The sequence below is a fragment of the Elaeis guineensis genome, chromosome 4 (genome assembly GCF_000442705.2).
Source record: "Elaeis guineensis isolate ETL-2024a chromosome 4, EG11, whole genome shotgun sequence".
Classification (NCBI taxonomy): domain Eukaryota; kingdom Viridiplantae; phylum Streptophyta; class Magnoliopsida; order Arecales; family Arecaceae; genus Elaeis; species Elaeis guineensis.
This window is the reverse complement of record NC_025996.2, coordinates 137,177,487-137,199,361: the sequence shown is the minus strand read 5'-3', so window position 1 is coordinate 137,199,361 and position 21,875 is coordinate 137,177,487. Positions and strand designations below refer to the sequence as shown.

The 21,875-nt window shown below is 38.5% G+C and overlaps 1 protein-coding gene across 1 annotated transcript in view; it reads left to right on the top strand.

Moving 5' to 3' along the window:
- The window catches only part of LOC105042541 (cyclin-dependent kinase E-1), a 32,572-nt gene extending 11,415 nt beyond the window's left edge, over nucleotides 1-21,157 (top strand). Inside the window, exons 3-16 of the mRNA XM_010919803.4 lie at nucleotides 1,410-1,513; nucleotides 1,689-1,731; nucleotides 1,819-1,917; nucleotides 5,045-5,114; nucleotides 5,245-5,339; nucleotides 5,489-5,522; nucleotides 5,602-5,686; nucleotides 5,781-5,858; nucleotides 10,824-10,871; nucleotides 17,683-17,715; nucleotides 17,900-18,008; nucleotides 19,422-19,637; nucleotides 19,716-19,785; nucleotides 20,770-21,157. Of these exons, the coding sequence (XP_010918105.1) occupies nucleotides 1,410-1,513; nucleotides 1,689-1,731; nucleotides 1,819-1,917; nucleotides 5,045-5,114; nucleotides 5,245-5,339; nucleotides 5,489-5,522; nucleotides 5,602-5,686; nucleotides 5,781-5,858; nucleotides 10,824-10,871; nucleotides 17,683-17,715; nucleotides 17,900-18,008; nucleotides 19,422-19,637; nucleotides 19,716-19,784 (1,083 nt within the window). The 3' untranslated portion in view covers nucleotide 19,785; nucleotides 20,770-21,157. The remainder of the gene's footprint in view (nucleotides 1-1,409; nucleotides 1,514-1,688; nucleotides 1,732-1,818; nucleotides 1,918-5,044; nucleotides 5,115-5,244; nucleotides 5,340-5,488; nucleotides 5,523-5,601; nucleotides 5,687-5,780; nucleotides 5,859-10,823; nucleotides 10,872-17,682; nucleotides 17,716-17,899; nucleotides 18,009-19,421; nucleotides 19,638-19,715; nucleotides 19,786-20,769) is intronic.
- Nucleotides 21,158-21,875: the final 718 nt, after the last annotated feature.

Below are 21,875 nucleotides of genomic sequence, written 5' to 3'. Positions count from 1 at the left end.
CGGATCCGATCGAGGAGGCAGTTGCTGGAGGGGAGGAGGCGGTGGGGGATGGTTGGGAGGACAACAGGGTGGTGCTGGAGGAGGAAGGATGAATTTGGTGGGGGTCGCATTTAGGGGTTGGGGGAGGAGAGGATGATCGAATGATAGGGGCTGGAGGCGCAAGAGTGAGAGGAGAGGAAGAAAAAATGGAAAACATACTTATAATCGTGATGGGGTGATTTGACTTTTGAGGTGGGTGGGGCCGGGGGACTTTTTTTTTTTGCTATCAGGATCGTGGGATTTGGGAATCGGGAAAAAAAGGGGCACATGAGAGCATGCAGTTTTAAATTTTAATTATGCCTTGGATTTGGCCATCACATGACTCAGCCCATTTAAAGATCCCATTTAAATGGTATGACTCGACCCAATCTAGATATTAAATAGGTTAAATGGGTTAAATGTGTCAGACTCCTGAAATTTGAACCTGATCCAAATATTAAACAGATTAAATGGGTCAATCTGTTTATGATCTGAACTTGTTTAGTCCAAATCCGAACTTGCTTATGGTGCAGGGGTATGCATGGTTCGATTTGAGTTGTTTTGAGATCAATTTTCAAACCAAACCGATTTGAATCGGTTTTCTAAAATCGAAATCGAAACTGAATTGACCACATTGAGAAATCGATTCAAATCGAACCAAAAAAATCGGTTCTGTTTATCAGGTTGCGGGCTATTTGGCTTATGTCAAATAAGCAACTTATAGGATAGGCTAAATGGGCCACTATCCATTTTAATGTTTTCTAACCATGCTTTATGAGATGGGCTAAATGGGCTAAATAGAGAAGCAATGAAGTATTGAGGCTTGGGCAAAATATAAGTGAACCGGTGGCGGTTCATTCATATCTCATATATATATATATATGACATATTACCCACGGGTGGTTCGATTTAAATCAGGTTTTCAAAATTGAAACCGAAACCGAACTGATTTTTTTGGTTTCTAAAATTTTAAACGGAAACCAAACTGAATCTGAAAAAATTGATCTAAACTAAACCAAAAGTTGCACTTCGGCTCGGTTTTGCAGTTGATCGGTTTGCTTGCACACCCCTATTATGGTGGGTTGAACATGGGTCGGGTCGGTAGGTCGGGTCATACTTTGCCACCCTACTTGATGCCCTAAATAGACTATTTAAACTACTAATAAGCATATTGGTTCAAGCTTCTTGTTTAGGCTACTCATAAAATGGTTTTTCTATAGGGTGTAATTTGTCAATGCAAGGGTATCCAACAAGTATGCTCCAGCCTTAAATGTCAGTTGAGAGGCAAAATAAATTTTTATATTACTGTCTACCATGTCTGTATTTCAGTTTACACTATTCATTTTTGTTATTTATAGTGTCATTACACTTTTATTTCTTCTGCACTATAGGAAATCATCAGACATCATAGAGAGAAGCTTAACCATCCAATCAATCAGTACACAGTGAAGTCACTTCTTTGGCAACTGCTCAATGGGCTCAATTATCTTCACAGGTTGGTTCATATATGAGATAATAGTAATCAATGATAATTAGTTTTCATGCTTCCATTTTATCCTGCATTTCTCTTTCAACTTAATGTGCTTTAGGGCTATCATTGCAGTTAGACACATTATTGGCATTAATCCTGGTAAGCTTACTTAATTTGCCTTGAAATTTTTTGGTTGCAGTAATTGGATTATACATCGAGATCTCAAGCCATCCAACATTCTGGTACAATTGTTGATGAAGTTAATGATCTTGTGTGTTAAGATAAAAATGCCTTTATCTTTCTCCATGTTGAACTTTGATGTGAATCAGGTTATGGGTGAGGGCGAGGAACATGGAGTTGTGAAAATTGCTGATTTTGGACTTGCTAGAATATATCAAGCTCCATTGAAACCTTTATATGAAAATGGGGTAAAACCTCTATCATTCAAATCAAAGGTGTTACTAGTAGATGGGACATTTCCTTTTCTTTTTTCACTTGCCACATTTCTGTATGCATGGGTTGACTGAAATTTTGATCTGTTTGGATTTTTGATTGGTTCAACAAATGGGTTGGGTCGGGTTGACAGAATTTTGACTTGACTCGCATCTAATCTGACCTGTATCCGACCTGACTTGACCGGATTGCCACCTGTATTTAACATGTAAATAATATAGTTAAATTAGATCCTAAGATTCAAAAAATTTATGGTCCATCATATGGATCTAAAGTTTGTGGTCCTTATCTAATGATGGGATTCGGTTCGTTTAGAGCTGTTTTGATTCTGGTTGTAAGATCTGGATCATGTATTTTAAGATTTTAACTATAATTTCTGATGTGACTTCTGCATGTATATGCTGATTAGTAAGAAGTCCAACTTAATTTAGGTAGCAAGTCAAAATTCAAGGTAAATCAGTCTCAAAATATAATGAAAATATATATATGTGACCAAGTAAAAGCGCTGATCAGTTGTGGAAGAAACTTAGGGACTAGCAATGCTGGGTTTTATGGCATTACATAACATGGAAAAGGTCTAGAGTTTGGGTGTATGAGATTTATTAGCTGTCAGAATTTTTGATAAGTGTTTTCACCACCATTACCAACTACTTTTTTCTGTTGCTTCAGCTGAAGGAAAAGGTTGTGGGAGGAAATAGAATAGGGGAGAAGAGGAAGAAGTCTAAGTAAAAGAACAGTAGAAAGAAGGAAGACTTAAGAGTGAGGATAGAAGAAAGCAAAGGAAAGTTAGGGTTAGCTGATAAAGAGAAGGATAGAGAAATCATTAAACAAGTAGAATAATTTGAAAAACAAGACACACTATTGAAGTAAAGAAGTAAAGAAAGGAGGGGAGGGCCCAGAAAGATGGAAAGAAAGTGCAAAATGGACAAAACCTGTGGGTTATGGAGGAAGGGAACCTGCTTATTGATGGGGACTGAAGAGATAAGGGGTGAGAAAAGAGACTAAAGAGCAACCATGAGATAAAATAATGGAAAGATAGATTACCTTTTGATAAAGGAAAAAGGGGAACAATATCTACATGAGAGAGTCAAAGAAGATTGACCCTGAGAATTGAGAGAGCTCAAAAGATGTCTCTTCTAATTAAATTAATTTATTCATAAACTTGGTCATAGATTGCTCTATTTGTAGAAGAAGATAACCACAAACCAAACTAGTTGAGGCAATGTGCTAGTTATATCATTTTTTAAGTAATGGGAAGTCTCACTTTTAAATTAATTACATGCCTTCCATATTAGGCTATGTCTTCGTCAGAAGGGTGAAACTAAACTACAAAGGACCATAGTTTGAGGGCGGTGAATCACAAAGCAGAAGTGCTGAAAATCAGATAGATCACAAACTTATGATAAGAAAATATCAGTCCTTTTGTTAAAATAGGATTAATTGCAATATTTTCAATTACAAAATTCTATGGTTTACCATTTCTCCTCCACTTGACTTCTCCTGCCCAATCATGGCAAACCTGTTGTCCATGGTCTCAATTGCCAACACTGTCATCATCACCAAATTTGTTGGTTTTCTCTGTTGCTACCACTAACCTTTCCTGTTCCCCCCTCCTCCAAGCTCTCCTTGCTGGCAATGGCCTATCCGCTGCTCTCCGACACAACAGCCAATAGTGTCCATCAGAGTTTGATCATGGCATAGATAATACAGAACCACTGCCTTTTCCACCTGTTGGTTCTATCCGTGCTTTCCCCTCCCATTGTTGGCTAGATCTTCGTTGGGCATTGGTCTCTTGTCATTGGCTGTGATTAGGAAACCATAATATGAGGAAAGAGGATTTGCAAATTGCAGCTGATTTAGTGATATCAGATCTGCTGGTATCATAATCTCTCCTTTTTCAATGGCTGTTATAATAAAAAAGGCAGATATTTTATCTTGCATCAGTGAGTGCCTGATACAGATGCAAAGTGATATCTTGGCTGAGATGAAATCCATGGATGTTATAGTTTATTGATCGGAAATTCATGAGTTTGCTGAGATACTCAAAGGTCCCATGCTTGCTGAGATTCTTCTTGTGAAACTCAAACATGAGTTGCATATGTTGCATCTTGGAGTATTGAGAGCAATAATCATGGAATGCATCCCAAAGTCACTCACCAATTTATAATATTACCTTCTTTAGGTATTCAAACAGAGTAGAATTAATCAATATGGTGAGCATATGATCTTTGACCAACAACTCTTTACAACCTGGGTTGGGTCCTAACATCTTAAATATTTTTTCCTTGTTGATTCCTTTAGATATATTGAATGAGTAAATGTGGGTCTACAATATTTTTATTCGAGGCCAAATATCTAGATTTTGAGGTTTGTAGTAAGATTTTAAATCCTGTGGAACGGTTGTCCTGGTTTCTTCATGGTATGGAATGCTCTGTTGTCCCGTCTTGTCTTGGCAACGGTTCAGTTAGCATCCTGGTAGATATTATTTGTCTCTCTCCCCTCCTCCTTTCCTTCTTTTCCTTTTCTCCCCCTTTTTTCTTTCTTTCCTTCTTTTTCTTTCTTTTTCTTCTACCTTCCTTTCTTTTCTTTTTCTTTCTTTTTTTTTGTCCCTTCCTTTCTTCTTCTTTTTTTTCTCTTTCCTTTCTTTCTTTCCTTCCTTTCCTTTTCTTTCTTTTTTTCATTTTTTTCATCTTTCCTTTCACATTTTTCTTTTCTCCTTCTTTCCTTCATTTTTCTCTTACCTCTTTCTTCTCTTCTCGTGTGGATGGGTTTCAGGGTCTTGATCCTGTTCCAGTCTCGTTTTCTCATAGGAATGGGGCAGGACGGTTAGGATGCCCCTCGTCCTACTAGGATGTAAAACCTTGATTTGTAGCAAAACTTATTCTCTTGAATGTAACTAGATAGCACTTGATCGCTTTTTGTGCATGAATATCTAAGCATTTTGTTTAAAAGAGGTTTTAGTTGATATTTTTGTTGTCATTCACAAACTTCCTCCTTTTTGCATGATAGAATTTAGTTCTATATTTGCTGGTTTTTCACAAGTTTGTAATGGTTGGTGTTCACTCTCCCGAACTTATATATATGAAATTTGATAATTGACAGGTTGTGGTAACGATCTGGTATCGTGCTCCTGAGCTTCTACTTGGAGCAAAACACTATACAAGTGCTGTTGGTATCCTGACACTTCAGACAAACCTGATTTAACATTGCTAATTGATTAAATCTTTAGTACCTTTCAGCACTTCTCTTCAACTATGACCTCAATGCTTATTAGTAAAAAGTGCCACCTTAATAGCATATAGATATGTGGGCTGTTGGATGCATTTTTGCTGAGCTACTGACTCTGAAACCGTTGTTTCAAGGGGTGGAAGTCAAAGGTACTCCTAACCCATTTCAGGTATGAGTAATTTTTGTTGCAAGTGACAGTCGTTTAGCTGTTTTCTTGTTTTATTTTTTTGTCCACTGATATGACATCTCAGACATCAGATAGGATTGTTGTCTAATTTTGCCTGCTGTTGTTTCTAAAATTTAAATGTTGTTCCCCAGCTTGATCAATTGGACAAGATATTCAAGGTCTTAGGTAAGAATGCATTATCAGTTTTTGAATATTCTTACCATGCTTCTTGCAGAAATATGTTACTAGAAATCATTCTTCACAGGGCACCCTACACCTGAGAAGTGGCCCACTTTAGCATGTCTTCCATACTGGCAAAATGATCAACAACATATACAGGCACATAAGTAGTACGTCCTATCATCAACTTAAAAGAAAATCAATGTAATATTTATGTAAAGTTACTGATTGGCATTTCTTTAACTTCAATTTTGCCATGTACAGTGACAACCCGGCTCTCCATAGCTATGTCCATTTACAACAAAAGAGTGCGGCATACGATCTCCTTTCAAGGATGCTTGAGTATGTAAAGTGATCTAATCTATAGAGGCTTACTGTTGTTTTGGTAGTAGTGAGATGCTTCAGAAATCCATATCATGTTGTATTCTCTACATATGTTACTCGTCATTTTCCGTTTGCAAATTCAATCTTTAGATAGATTTATATATTATATGAGCCAGTTGGCCTCACTTGTGAGATTATATCAACTGCTGTAAGTTCCTATGATATATGAGCCGGTAATTTAATATCCCAAGTTTGTTTTCCTCTCTCGATGTATTTTTTGCTCCTTTTTAATGCCTACTATTGTCCAAACTTAATGCACCAATTGTTGGTGAAAAACTGAAAAAAAACATGCTGTTGGATAGTAGACGTGGAGGCCTTGCAAATGCCCCAACGGAATGTATGCATAAAAAAATTTCAACCTTCCATCTCTTTGATATATGCATCTCATGCACAACATAAAGCCTATATTGCTAAAGATTTCTTTTCAATTTTTTGACGATAACGACTTTCATGACTTTCAGAGGTGGATGCTAGGTTCTTTCAATTCTAATTCTCTGCACATGTTGGTAGGTCCTACTAGGGGTCTATATTGACCTGTTTTGTATCAGGTCTTATATTTCCTGTTTATTTTTTGCAGTTAAATGAAAAATACTATTTGAAAGGACAACTTTGGATTGTCATAAGAACTAGTCAAATCAGAGGAGTAAATGGCTGCGGTTATGTGAAAAAAATTGGGTGATGAAAACCTAGTAGAAATTTAATTGGAACATGTGTAATTCTATTATCTTGAATTCAATGTACATGAGAGTTGACTGAAAGAGTAAATGTATGAATCAGATAGAACAAAGATGTTTATGGGGTATAATTTTCGCATGCTGGAGAGATTTAGGGAGATTTTTTGCATTTATAATAGTAGACTTATTGATGTTTTATAAAGACAGTAATTCCAGCTTCTCTAGTCTCCTTATTTTCCCATCATCACACCTCCTCTCAAAAACACCAAAAAGGCTTTTATCCCCCGACATGTTGTCCTTGTATATGGTAACAGGACAGTGAAGGAGCTGCTGCCGAGATAACCAAGAACCGATGGAATTATAGAAGTTCATAGGTCTGAAATGTGAATTCCATTTACTCTTATCACTTTCTATAATTTTCACTGTATCGTTACTCAAATTGGGTCGGCCCTTTTGTTCACATTGTTCAATTATACTATCAAGTTGCTGAGATTTGATATACACCTGTCTTAGACTTTGGTTCATTATGGTTTTTGCTACTGCTGAGATTTATGTTGCATAGGGGATTTAATAAAGTCTTGAGGCCTAGTTAACAATATTGTGTTTATATTAGCAGGCATATTTATATCAAGTTAATTTGTTGATATCTCTTTCATCTTCATATATGTTGCATGGACACTATTAAGGATGTCAACATCACATATTGGTGTGATGTGTTGTATCTGAAAATTTCATGTATAGTATCTAATGACAACTGGTTATATCTGAGTATGTATGTATGCAGGTTTATTTGCAGATTCTGTATTCCAAATTAACTGTTTATATGTTTCTTACAAAAATATAAATTAGAGACCAGTATATTCTTGAGTAGCAGTTGCTGAGAAAACACGAGTTAATTCATAATATCATAAAAATGTCATTGATGCAAGATTATATATATTTACAGTCGTATATCAAGATTTAATACCATCTATCCCCATAAGATTGTTCCCACTTTCTAGTGTTCCATGATCTTGTGATCAGAGTTAAGAAATATAGATGTCTTAGAGTTTAGAGTATTTGTGTTGTGGTTAGTAGGACTTTTCGATTCCTATCTTGTATAATTGAAAGCTAGGTTTTAAATACCAATGCAATAACATGGTTTTGCACCTCTTTGAGTGTCGGGACATGGCACCATCTTGAGTGTGGGACAGGTGAGTCAGGAAGTGTACTGGGAGGAGACCAGATTATCATCCTGAATGTCAGGATGTGGGGCATCCTGTTCCATAGAAAAACTAGAACAACCCCATCTCATGGTATTTAAGAGCTTGATTGTAATTGTTCACTTTAGAAAAATATGTCGGAACTGGTGCTTGTTTTGGTATGTCACCCTTGCTATAACATATGTGATAACCAAAATTTTGCAATTAAAATTAATGGTTTAAGTACTGTTTCCAACAGCTCTTTTTTGTTATCTCTTTAGATTCTTTTTTTGTTGTTTGAACGTCTGCATCTACATCATCCCTGTTTTAAGTAATTTACCAATGCAAAATAATTAATGAATTACTTCCCTAGAATTTCATGCACGAGTTGTAGAAAATAAAAAAAGAAAATTTCACATGTTTTCCATTCATTCAAGATATTGATAAGAAGATTGTTCTCTTTATTCCATAATAAATATTGATAAAAAATGTGGATCTCTTTGGTCATTCTGTATCAGTTGTCTTTCATATTGGGGTTGTGCAGAAAAGAAAGAAGCTGGCAGTCTATTTTTATCTTATCTTAAGCTACAAATTTCTGATTTTAATACTTCATTGTTCATGCAAATATTTCTCAATGCACTTAAAACACCTCTCTACATTTTATTGACCTCAATGGCGCATGGTTCTCTTTACTTGTTTTTCATTTTTAAGCTAAATTGTGGGGTCTAGGCTGTTAGATGGGATTTCCTGTAACTCATTTGTCCTCCTAACTCGATATGTGCAATGCATGTGGGAGGTTAGTTGAGGGAACAAATGAAAATTGGGGGTATGAAAGTAATAGTCTTAGAAACTCTGTAAGAGGAATATAAAGGAAAATGCAAAAGAGGTGGAGTCATGTGGGATGGAGTAGGTTGGAAAAGAAAGGCTTCCAAACTTAAGAGAAAGGTAAGAGGTAAAACCCTGGGGTGAGGCCCATGATGGAATCCCTAGCCCTAGCTAAAATATAGAGGTAAAACGGATGTCCTGGTGGCTTCAGTTATTGGAGTTGAACTATGCACAACCCAATTCCAAGCGTTTCCACAATAATGCTGCACTGGGAAACACGCGCAAGAAAATGTAGTTGGAAACTAAGGTGCTGGAATGTAGTTGTATAAAAGAGTTGGAGTCCTATCTCTTATAAATTGATGAGTACCAAGGATCCTGGAACCATTCCAAACCGCCGGTTCGGGGTGCACCCAACCATACTGGCAGCATATTGGGAAGGTTTTGGCATTCGAAACGAGAAACCGGGTGGAGGAGAAGAGGGAGAAGGACAGAGAGGGATAGAGAGAGAGGGGGAGGGAAGGAGAGGGAGAGGCCGGAGTGGCTGGTAGAGGCTGCCGTAGGGCTATGAGTGCTTCTGGCAGCCTCCCTGGTATCTTTCTTTTCCTCTCTCTCGCTCCCCTTACCTACTCCCCCCTCTCTTTTCCTCTCTCCCATTCTCCCTCTCCTTTGCCCTCTTTGTTGTGTTTGTTCGAGCCTTGCACGGAAGGGCATGGGGGCATTCTGAATCATGCCACCGGCCGACCATTTTGGGCCCGGTATTGGCACAACCAACCTTGATACATACTTTTGCAAATTTTGGAGTTGCATTTCTTGCTAAGCATTTCTTACACATGGTTTTGTTCCTTTTTTTTATGGGGTTTCTCTCTCTCTTTCTCTCTCTCTCTCTCTCTCTCTCTCTTTCTCTCTTTTTTTTTCTTTTGTATACTTTATGCTATCATAGTTTTGTAGCTAGGCTTCTTTCTTTACTCCCTTATTGTTGGGTGTAAATATAGATGATCTAGCCTTCAAGGGGAAACTTAAAGTCATTTAATTCTTATTTTGCATTCATTTTTTTTTATTTTTTGATGATCTCAAGTAAGTGTTGTAATAAAATGCATTCGATAACTGGAAAATGTTTCACATGTGAATCTTCTCTTTCTCTGAGTTCAATAAGTTGTGTCTCCCAAGGAATAATGTATGATATATTTTGTCTCAGATGTTATGCAGAGTCATGCTAGGCATGTTGCATGGCATCAATGCTAAGCATGCATAATCATGAACAGAGTTACTTTTAGCTTGAAAGATATATATTGACATGCTAGAATACGTCAGGATTTTAGTTTACTTATTTACTTTATTTGGGTAACAGTTCTCTGGTGGAATGTTGGGGAAAACGAGTCTAACACCCTAGGTCATATTGAAGATGAATGCTGATTGCCTATGCATTGTGTAGATATCCAACATATATTTTAACATGAATCAGCATTATTATAGTAAATAAACAAAGAAGAGGTAAGAAATTGAGAGGGTTAAAAATGAAAAATAACCAAGTATGGTACATCTGATTTTTTCTTTTCGTAGTCTTATCTCTCATCTTTTATTATCATCGCATGTTGTCCCTATGACACAGTGTGACAGACACAAGCTGGTACATTCTGATATGGGCCAGTGTTGATACACTCCCTCTCTATCACACCAGAAACCATGTGCCATGGCATGTTTCAGTTTATGTGTGCAACTGTATACAAAAAATGCTGTATGATATGGATGAGTGATATGGACCGATACCTAAGTCCTTGATTTTCGCACGGTTCATCATAGTTAATTGCTGATCTATTCACTTATTTCTTGAACAATATTATGCTTTGGGTCAAAAAGTTAAATTTTCTATATATCTTAGTGTGCAATAATGTATTTTTTATAATAAACTTGTTTATGCCACATGCATTGGGTCTAAAAGTTCCACTTAATATAAATTCTGTCTTCTTCTTCTCTCTCCCTCTCTCTCTTTTGGTTGTTAGGAGAATGAATCTTTAGATTTACATTCTATCTTTATTTCCGTGCTTTGTTCAGTTACCACTTCAACAATCATAGAACTTCAGATAATATCATGTATTTTTGCTGGCACACAATAATGCTAAGTCTTCAACTTTCATAGTTAATGTTAGATTGCTGATTGCTTCCTGTTTCCTAACTTATAATTGATACTGATAGACCAACTACAATTTTACACGTTATCAACTTTCGGGTTCATTCTGTGACAGGTATGATCCTCAAAAGCGAATAACTGCAGCAGCAGCTTTGGAGCATGAGTAATGACCAAACTCTTATATTTCTTATATTGAATTTCTTTTCTCCTTTTATGGAGTAGTCAACTGTTACCTAATTGAAGTTCCCTTGTTTTTTCATCTGCCATGGTTGACTCAATGCATGAAGAAGCTATCCATGGAGGAGGATAGAATAGGAATCGATTTTTGATTAAACAAAATCCGCATATCTGGGATTATGTTTACTATGATTCTATGTTATTTAATTTTGTCGGCCTGCTGTATTCATAGCAACATAAACATGTTTGAAAATTATTAGGAGCATGAATCTGAAATCTGGACATACTTATGATGTTTATTTTCTGCAACTCGGGAAAATGTATGATGATTTATTTTTCTTGCTTTTATTTGAACTTGAAGTGGTGAAGATGTCAAGATCCTAGCATGAAGCCCTAATGTTATATCAGATTTGGTTAAGTTACTAAAAGTTATATCAGCTCTAGAAAGGAAGCCGTCATGATTGTTAGATGCGATGCCTTCTATATTGATTTTTTAAAATGTGTACTTTTTAAGTGCTTATTCTGAAACCTTCAGCAAATATCCTAGTAAACTACTAGAAGCTGAGTTCTCATGATCAACCAACTTGGAAGTTCTATAATGTTCATGATAAATAGCAATTGATATATATTGCCATGAAACTGAAACCTTATGTTGTAAATCCCTAGTTACTTAGTCAACTTTAATATTTTAGCACCATTGGATTGAATTCTATTTATTGGAGAATCATTTTATTTAAAGGGCATAAGGTTTATTTTAATCTTTTATTTCTAAGGCTAAGACTAATTCTGATTGTGCAGTTTGTATGTTGTTATGGTTTTCATCTTGGCTGTCATAGATGTTTTAGCTTTAGGCTACAATAACCATAACCATCTAGTCTTTTCCTAACTATTTGAAGTTGGCTTTATGGATCCTCGTTCGTCAAGTATTCCTCCACAGGAAGACCTTTAATGTTATTCCAAGCATCCTTATATCCTTTCTCACAATCTCTATTTGTGTTATGTTATATTTTCCTCTGTTGAGGAAAATGCCTTAAGATTCAGTCCACAATAAGCCTAGAATGAGATCCAGGACGATGAACGGAGTCCAACGAGCCCAAGAACATCCCAAACAGAGTCCAGACAGAAGAGATACGTGCGATAGAAAATCAGCACGGAGGCTGGTACAGCCCACGGGCTCAGCCAGTGACAACATATCGCGGTCCACAGTGGACCGCAGTCCATGGGAGGGTGCATGGACCGAGTGCCCGTTTCCCTTGGGTTTCGCGCGGTCCATAGTGGATCTGTGTCGTTTCCCAAGGGATTTCTCGCGGTTCATGGGAGTGTTTGTGGATCGAGCAGTATGGATGCGCGATCCAACAGCTCGTATGGTTCTCGATTTTGATCTACGGCTTTGGAACGCGGTTTGACACGATCAAGAGTCTGTTTTCGATACTATTTGGGTTCTGGGGCCTATAAGAAGGCTTGTGGACAATTGAGGAGAAGGATCCAGTGGTGGTTCGGCAGAGAGTTGGTGTAGTCGAGAGATCTCAGATGGAGCACACAGCGGCAGACCCTGAGATGCAGATCCTTGAGATGTCGATAGAGAGCAGAAGCAGGGGCTTCGGACGGACTGTCAGATAGGGTCTCCTTGGGTTCTAGTGAGAGATTTGTAAGGGTAGCTTCTAGTTGAGAGAGATTGTGTATAAGGGTTGAGAGTGTGAGGATCTCCTCTTGTACTTGTTCATTTTTATGGTAAAGCTTTGCATGCCCCGTGGAGGTAAGCCTTGGGTTGATCTACGTACTTGTTTATTTTTTCTTGTCTTGTATTTCTTTTTCTTCTCTTGCGGTATCTACACGTGATCGAGTGCAACGCAAGTGGTATCGAAAAGATCCTGTGGTGGTGGTGTTCTGACCAGACATCTCTAACAATTGGTATCAGAGCTCAGGCGGTACCAGCGTATGAGATTTTTTAGATTGTGACGGTGTTGATCGACATTGAAGAAGGTGGAGAAGACAAGCTTAATCAAGGTGGAGATTAGCTGGTTTGATGGGAAGAGTAATTTTTTTCTCTGGCAGTCAACGGTGAAGGACGTGCTCATCCAGCAGAGATTGATCGACGCTCTCTTGTACGAGGAGATGCCAACTGTCATGGAGGTGATGGTTTGAAAGCGACTCCAAATGCAGGTGGTGAGCACGATTCGCTTATATTTGACGGATGATGTGATGATCCATGTACTTGACTAGACTTGTCCAACGGTGCTGTGGTCGAAGTTCGAGGAGTTGTACATGGCGAAGTCCCTCACTAATACTTCTTTTAGAGGCAATTCTTCCAACTGTGGATGACCGAGGGACAGAGCGTGCAGGAGCATCTAAGCAATTTTCAGAAGATCCTTGTCGATCTCCTCAGTGTTGGTGAGAAAGTTGAGGAGAAGACCAGGATGTTGGTCTTGCTATTATCACTTCCTCTTTTGAGTCTTTCGTGACTACTCTTCTAGTGGAAAAGAGCACTATCAATATGGAAGAGATGATTTCTGTACTTCTCCAGAATAAGGTTCTCAGGCGGGAGAACCGGGCTTCGAGTTCAGACGGTGACTCAGCTCTAACGGTGACTGGATGATGTGGTGGCGGAAGACGAAGCGACAGGGGATCGTGACGTGGGCGGTTCAGGTCCAGGTCTAGGACGAGGGACTACAGCAAGATCAGATGCTATCGGTGTGACGAGTTGGGGCATCGTGTCAGAGATTGCCCTCAACTCAAGGATCTGACGATGGCCACTATGGCGGCGGTTAGTAGTGACATTGAGATCGTTGATACGCTTATGGTCTTAGATGAGGTATTTACTCCTTCCTAGCAGTTGATTTTAGACTCTGCTTGTTCCCATCATATCTGTTGCAGAAAGGAGCTGTTTGAGTCTCTGGAGAATAGTGAGGGCACTGTTTATTTGTCGGATGGATCAAGCTGTGTGATCAAGGACATTGGGATGATCAGCGTGAAGACACATGATGGAGTAGTAAGGAAGTTGGGTGAGGTTCGATACATATCCAGCTTCAAGAGAAATCTAATTTCTCTCAGCAGATTGGATTCAAGCAGCTATAGGTAGAGAGTTGATGGAGGAATCTTGAAGGTTTTGCGCGGCAATAGGATCGCGATGAAGGGAAAGCAGTATGGAGGACACTATCTTTTGGAAGGGAGCTCAGTGCGAGGTAGAGCTTCAGGAGCAGGTGGATCGGGCACGAGACGAGAGACTTGGGAGGATGATAGGCGACGTCGTAAGGTGAAGTTTCTATTGCCGCAGAAGGCTACCCTGAGCAAGTCTTAGGTTAGAGTGGACATAGCCCATGACGGAGATGGGATTGAGCGGCTTGGCTTGACTCACATGTTTGTTCATCTATGAGCAGCAGGCATTTGCCCCAGGATATGGGGGTGAGAGATGATCTTTCAGAGTTATTGTGGAGGCCGAATATCGAGTCGAGGTGAAGATTATTAAGAAAAATATCTCGAGATTTAATTCACAATAAGCCTAGAATGATGTCCAGGACGATGAACGGAGTCCAACGAGCCCAAACGGAGTCTAGACGGAAGAGATATGTACAATAGAAGGCCAGCACGGAGGCTGGTACGGTCCATGGGTTGTCGTAGGGCCCACTGGGCCGGCAGCAGAGTGGGCCAGGCTCGACGGCAGAGCGGGCACGTGCGGGCTGGCCACGGGTGCGCGGCCTAGCGCAGACGCATGCGGGTGCGCGTGGGCCGGCCCAACCAGCGACAGCGTATCGCGGTCCATGATGGATCGCAGTCCATGGGAGGGCGTGTGGATCGAGCGCCCATTTTCCCTAGGTTTCGTGTGGTCCATGATGGACCAACGTCGTTTTCCATGGGTTTCTTGTGGTTCATGGGAGTGTTTGTGGACCGGACGGTGCGGATGTGTGATCCGATGGCTCATATGGTTTTCGATTTTGATCTGCGGCTCTGGGACGCTATTTGACATGATCAAGAGTCTGTTTCCAATACTGTTTGGGTTCCGGGGCCTATAAGAAGGCCTATGGACAATCGAGGAGAAGGATCCAGTGGTGGTTCGACAGAGTTGGTACAGTTGAGAGGTCTCAGGTGGAGCAGACAGCGGCTTATCCTGAGACGCAGATCTTTGAAGAGGCACCGACAGAGAGCAGAAGCAGGGATTTCGGACAGGCTGTCAGGTAGGGTCTCCTTAGGTTTTAGTGAGAGCTTTGTAAGGGTAGCTTTTAATTGAGAGAGATTGTGTATAAGGATTGAGAGTGTGAGGGTCTCATTTTGTACTTGTTCTTTTTCATAGTGAAGCATTGCATGCTCTGTGGAGGTAAGTTTTGGGCTGATCCACATATTTTTTTATTTTTTCTTGTCTTATATTTCTTTCTCTTTTCTTGCGATATCTATACGTGATCGAGTACAATGCGAGTGGTATCCAAAAGGTTCTGTGGTGGTGGTGTCCTGGCCAGATATCCCTAACATCCTCTTCTTTTCTTGTAACCTTCAAATGAACTAAGGTCGCTTTGCTTACTAGAGCCTCTGTTTTTTCTTTTAATTTGTACATGTCCATACCATCTCAATTGATTTTTCATCAGTTTGTCTTTATTGTTGTTACTCCCACAACTCCTATAATATGTTCATTTTGTAATTTATTTTTTCAAGTTTTACCGCATGAATCTTAACATTCTTTTTTCATTTTCTGCCACACTCAAGTTGTTTTCATATGTTTTCTTTATTGTCCAGTACTCTAAGTCATACGACATTGCAGGCCTTGCTGTTATTCAATGAAATTTTCCCTTAAAGTCTTTCAAGTATGTGCCCGTCGCATGATATTCTAGACGCATCTCACACTTCACCTAACCAGCTGCAATTCTATTGCATGTATCTTCATTTATCTCCCCAGCATGTTATAATAGATCCTAAATAATGAAATAGGTCACTTTGTGGTGTCTCTTGTCCATCAATCTTAATTGGTATTATATATTTTTTTTCATTATTACTAAATTTTCATTCCACATACTGTGTTTTGTTCTGTTGACTTTTAAGTCCTTATCCTCTAAAATTTTCCTACATGAGTGTAATTTAGCTTCGAGTCAATGATGGTAAAAGTGTCTTTATAATGTGAAAAAAATCTTTGTTTTGATTGATTTATAGGTAATTGTTCATTTTAGATTATGATGAAGACCTTAGCTGAGGGATATTCCAACACAATCCTTAATTTAGTGTAGGTAGCATTGCAAAGACTACTTGGTGAGGATAAAAAGGTCAAGTTTATTGTTTTCAGGGCGTTGTTGAAACATTATGAAAGGAGAAAACTTGTACATTGGCTGATAGAAGTTTTAAGCAGTCTCTTACTGATTACCATCAATGAGTTGGAGTGAGTATTTTTTAAGACCTATATCTTGGAATTTACCTCACCATATCATATCTTTCTTTGAACGAAGATGAGAGGCTATTGTATTTTAAGAACCTGGGAATCCTGGTTGCAGCAAACCCTATCCTGTTCCTGCTTCTACATTGGGATGGCATCAATTTTCTTGTGTTGGAGGCTAATTTGCAATATTGATCGTGATAATGTAATAGAAGTACTTTCATGGCAGTTGGATTCAAGATGCGAAGAATTTGCAGATATGTGCATCGACTGATTGAAGGAGCAAAAAGACTTAAATAATTGATGCTCTATCATATAAAGTGGTTTAGGAAACACCACAAATTCTTAAATACCTTAGCAATTCATTGAGTGATCTGCTGTAACTTCCTAGCGTGCTTGGAGTTTTTTAATTTCACTCTTGTTGATTTACGTGCTGCTGGAATCTTCATGCTAAGTACTTGATGATATCTTTTTTGATGAACATGCAAGCATGGCCCCTTCAAGGTCTTATTGAATGAATTTGATTTCCACATTTGAGTTGACTGATCCACGGAAAATTTCATTAATTAATTTTAGTATGTGCTTATTTTCATCTTTGACTAGCCCATTAGCGAATGTTGGTGGCTGTCAATGCTGAAGATCATGCCTACGCTTTTTGAGGAGTTTTATAAGCAGTCTTTAGGCACCAAGGACAACACACAAACCTGATCAGATGGAATCGTTTATGACATGTTAACATTCAATAGGGCATATTGAACAAATTGTCTGGCTATGTGGTACCTGCTGTTTCTTTTTGTTTGTATCCAAGTCTCTTTTCTCTGAATTAGTGTCTTCAAATTGTTCACCAAGTAGAGTCAAACTACAAGCAGAAGCAGATGCTTATTACCATGTGTAGGTCTTGAAGTAATGGTGTGCTTCTGAAGCAAAATCATCTTGATTTTGCTTTATGCATTCTTTTGTCTTAAAAGATGTTAATAGTGTCTATATCGATATTCTTACATTGATCAATTATTTTACCCACATTGAGACTGGAAACAGAATGCCATCAACTTGTATATTTTGCTAAAAGATGTAGATCCAATAGGCTGATCCTCCAGTTCTTATAAACCATATGGAGAGTCATATGGAAGAGCTGTGGTGATATGCCAACAGATTGCACACTGGAACTCACCTTAATCAGAGTTCTGCAAACTTGGGGCAACTGGAAGATTGATAGAAATAATTTTAATTTTGTTTTCTTGATTAGTTGGAGCTTCTATCATTTGGTTATATGAGTTATATAAAGATACTCTGATCCTTGTAAACCATGATTTGTTTGTTTATGTTTTATGTGAGAGATGTTTGGAATTTCTTGTCTGATATATTTGCTTTGTGCTGAATAAGTGAAAGCACTTAATTCATGCCTATCTCTGAATTTGGCCTACTCCTTTTTCCTTTTTTCCAGGTATTTTCGGATGGATCCTCTGCCAGGGCGGAAGTAAGTTACTCTTTTTATTCATATACAGATAAACTAGCTTTCATCTAATAAGGAACTATTGCAGCTAGTGTAAGTGTGCATAAATGCATGAGAAAATCTGCTGTTTAATGGAATATCAGGATAATTGATGCATGGCTTCCATATCATTATAATTTAACCATGTATATGTGGCATTAATGCTCAGTGCACTGGTGCCATCCCAGCCAGGAGAGAAAGCTGTGAATTACCCTGCGCGTCCTGTTGACACTACTACAGATTTTGAAGGGACAACCAGTGTTCAACCTTCTCAATCGGTATTATAGGAGAACTTGAACTCAGATCATGTTGGATATTGTTATTTTAAGTTTTCAATGTGTTTAAATAGTCAAAAAATATGATATTCTTATTAAGGTTAAAAAAATATTACAATAAATATGCTAGACTATGCTTCTTTGCAGAAAATAGTCAAAATGGAACTCAAAGTACTAAAATGTTTACTGAATGTTAGATTGTGTCTTGAAAATTTCTTCTTTTGATAATCAATGCAATACCATTGGTTCATATAAGAACATACGGTGCTACATCCTTGCAAATTCACAATGTAGTTGCTGATAGATATCATGGAAACATAAGTACCATATCATCTCAAGCAATACCAAGCTGCAATGGAATGTTCATGTTACATTGTTAAGGATGCAGATGCTACAGATGGATGGAAAAATGATACATTTTCAAGAAGTTATGCACCTACTCTTGAATACTTCATGAATAAAGCAAAACTAGCCTAGCAGGTGGATCTACACTGAAGGATTCGAACTTGTGGATATTGTATCTTTGACCACCCACTATAAGAGGTTCATATGTTTTAAGTCCAAAAACTAGTGTATCTTGTGATATTGAATTGGTATGTATTCAAACTCTAATCACAGATGAAATCAGGAAAGTGCTCACCTGTTCCATGTGCTCTTGCTAATTAATCTAGGAAAAGAAATCTGCTTGAAAACTAATGGAAGTGGAGAGTTGATATTTGTTATTGTCACTGTTGTTTTATTCTAACTTGCCATCCTTTTAATGATAGCTTATTCAGCAGCATGTGCAGCTTCCTTTGAATTTGACAAGTCTTCTGTTCAGGATTGTTCTCTAGAAATTGAATTTTTTGTGCAAATATCTCTTTAGTGACATATTCTGGTGATAGTTTTCAGTCGCTATGACTTTTTGTTTCTAGTCTTTACTGTTCTTGATGGTATTGAACAAGGTTCACCGTCTTGGTATCGGATCCCATACCGATAAAATTTTATTGTAGTGTCGGTATGCAGTGCGGTACGGTATGGGGCGGTATGATATACTGGTATGGTATGGTACACTCCGTATTTGGTGGTATAGCAAACAATGGTACTAAACATACTACTATTATCAAATTAGCATGATATAGCAAAACCTGATGAGGTACTTGGCAATAGTGCATGAATAATAAGCATGTATATTATGTCCTAGCAACTGACTTTGCAAGACGGTTGTATAATTATCTAAATCCCTTGCTAATTATTCCTGTATTGATGCATATATTTCTACCAGCAGGCCATTTTGAATGTCAGTGGTGGTTTTTTTTTTTTTTCTTTTTTACTTTTCAGTTAAATAATTGGAATATCTCCTTAAGTTAATCCACCTTGTCTCTCACCAAGCATCTTGCAAGCTATAAACTTTTATGTCAAAATTTCCGGGTTCAGGTATCATCCGGAAATGCTGTTCCTGGGAGTGTCGCAGCTGCAGCTGTGGTGGCCCCTAGACAAGTTCCTCGATCAATGCCTGTGGTTGGAATGCAAAGGATGCCAGGTGGGGGGATGGCACCTTTTAATATTGCATCCCAAGCTGGCATGGGTGGTCTGAATCCTGGTAATATTCCTATGCAAAGGGGTGTGGCTGCTCCAGCTCATCCGCAGCAGGTAGTCCTGGAAACTCAATTAGTTTTTTCTTTTGTTTCGTATGTGGCTCTAATTTGTAGAATGTGCCTTCTTAAACAGTCAAGGAGAAAAGATCCAGGAATGGGACTGCAGAATACCGGGTATCCTCAGCAGAGGAGGCGCTTTTGATGTATGTTATCTTTGCTCTCTTCATCTATAAAGAATTTATTTTTATGTCATATAGGCAGCATATTGCTTTTGCATCTGCTACGTCATATAGGTATTTTATTCATCCCAATCTTGAAAGTCAAATTTGATTCTATAATTTTGTGTGGTGACTTGAGATCGCCATCTGAGGTTTAATGTAGCCTCCTGGAAAGAGACTACAGTAGATAATTCTATAAAATTATTTAGGTTTCTCTATCAGCCACTTTCAGCTCTCACATGCAGCTATAAATAAAAGGCAGGCCTTGCTGCAATAATAAGATTGTTCTATTGTGACTTGGATGTCATGAGTTCGAAATATGGAAATAGTCTCTTTGCATATGTGGGTAGGGCTGCTTATATTTGACCCTCCACCAGACCCCCCAATTGCAGTGCCTTGTGGTCTAGGATGCCCTTTTTTTAATGCAGTTATTCTCCTCTGGAGAAAATGTATTTTTCAACTGGCCTGCAGGTGCTTGACTTCAAAGCTCAGCCTTTTTCATGTCTTGCTTATCAAGGAATATTTTTTTTTTCTTCTATGATATTACTTATTTGTATGAATATCATATAGTTTTCTTATATTGCATTTATTTCATGCATCTGTGGGGTTTACTTTAATGGACAGAATGGTTGGAGTAAAATTTAGCTTTAGTGGTAGATGGTTATTTAATGTGCTGTTATGTACATTATATAATGAGGTGCTTCTCGATGAGGACAGACTCTCTTGGTTGGATAGAGATTTTAAAGATCAGCATGGAGGCAAAGGGTTTCTCCAACCATCATTACCACACCTGGCATGTATCTTGAATGCAAAAGCTGCTCTAAGCTAGCTTTACCATCAGGAGCACATTGTACTATTCCTGTGTTCTTGTAGATCAAGTACAAGTTGGGTTTTGATTTGCTAGGATATTGATATTGAAGCTTTTCACCTTGCATCACTTGTCTCACATTTCCATCATTCATGATGCAGGTAGATGTTTCATTTTCCTACATCTTCTCAAGGTTTCCACTTTGGACGTCATATCAGATGGAACAATAGGGAAGCCATCAATCATTGAGATGCTCTACTCTGCGAAGAGTCTCAGATGAGCAAAAACAGAAGCAAAGACCCTTTCCTTCTATATATACTTCAAACTTGCGTGTTGCATCAATGTTGTTTTGCAAACTCTATAATCTGGGACTTGCCCATATTATATTTATTACATTAGATTTATATTAGCAGGTAATTATTTTTATCGGATAAATCCTGCCTACTTTAATTCCATTTCAAGCAGTTATGGGCATTGTTCTATTCAAGGTCATGTGAAGAAAAGATAATCTTATTAGCATCAGAATGGATTTTGTGAGTCCTTGTATCCTCTTTTAGTGATCGATTACATCTCCAAGTGCGAAAGGTTTATTTTGGTATCTCAACTCAATGCATCAGTACTGCCTAGCCGATTTATGGCAATCATGGTTATGGGCTTTTTGAGAGTTTTGAAGCTTGTAAGAGGTCAGAGAGAATTTCATCTTTGGGTGAGTGTTTAGTATTATCTTCAACTTGTCATTTGGAATTTCGATTGTTATTTAGCAGAATTCCCCAGCAGCTAATTCCACTTCCAATCATGCATTTCAGATAATACCAAGCCTACCAAATTAGACATAATTGTCAAAGTAAAAAGCAAGGGCAGCCGCACAAACCCTAGAAAGTCAGCTCAAACCCGTCCAGGCCCTGGATTTCGAGAGCCGAGGTCCGATTTCGAGCCCCCCCCACTTCCAGAAAAAAAATTAGAAATAAAAATTGGAAATCGCCCAAATGACACCCGGTGCCCAATCCAAATGTTGGGTCGCACCTGCACTAATCCCTGCACGATACAAGTCGATTGAAGTGTAAAACCGTCATCAAATGCTCCGGCTAATGAAGTAGCTCCGGGGCCAGATGTTACAGTTGGGACCAGCGGACGGTCATGGGGGTGGGCAAATTTTTACCAACCGGCCATGTAAAATCTAATTCTACCATCCAATATTCTCCAGCAATACATAGATTTGCTTGCTTCCAGGTCTGCAGCTTGGCTTAGAAACTGGGATGGAAAATTT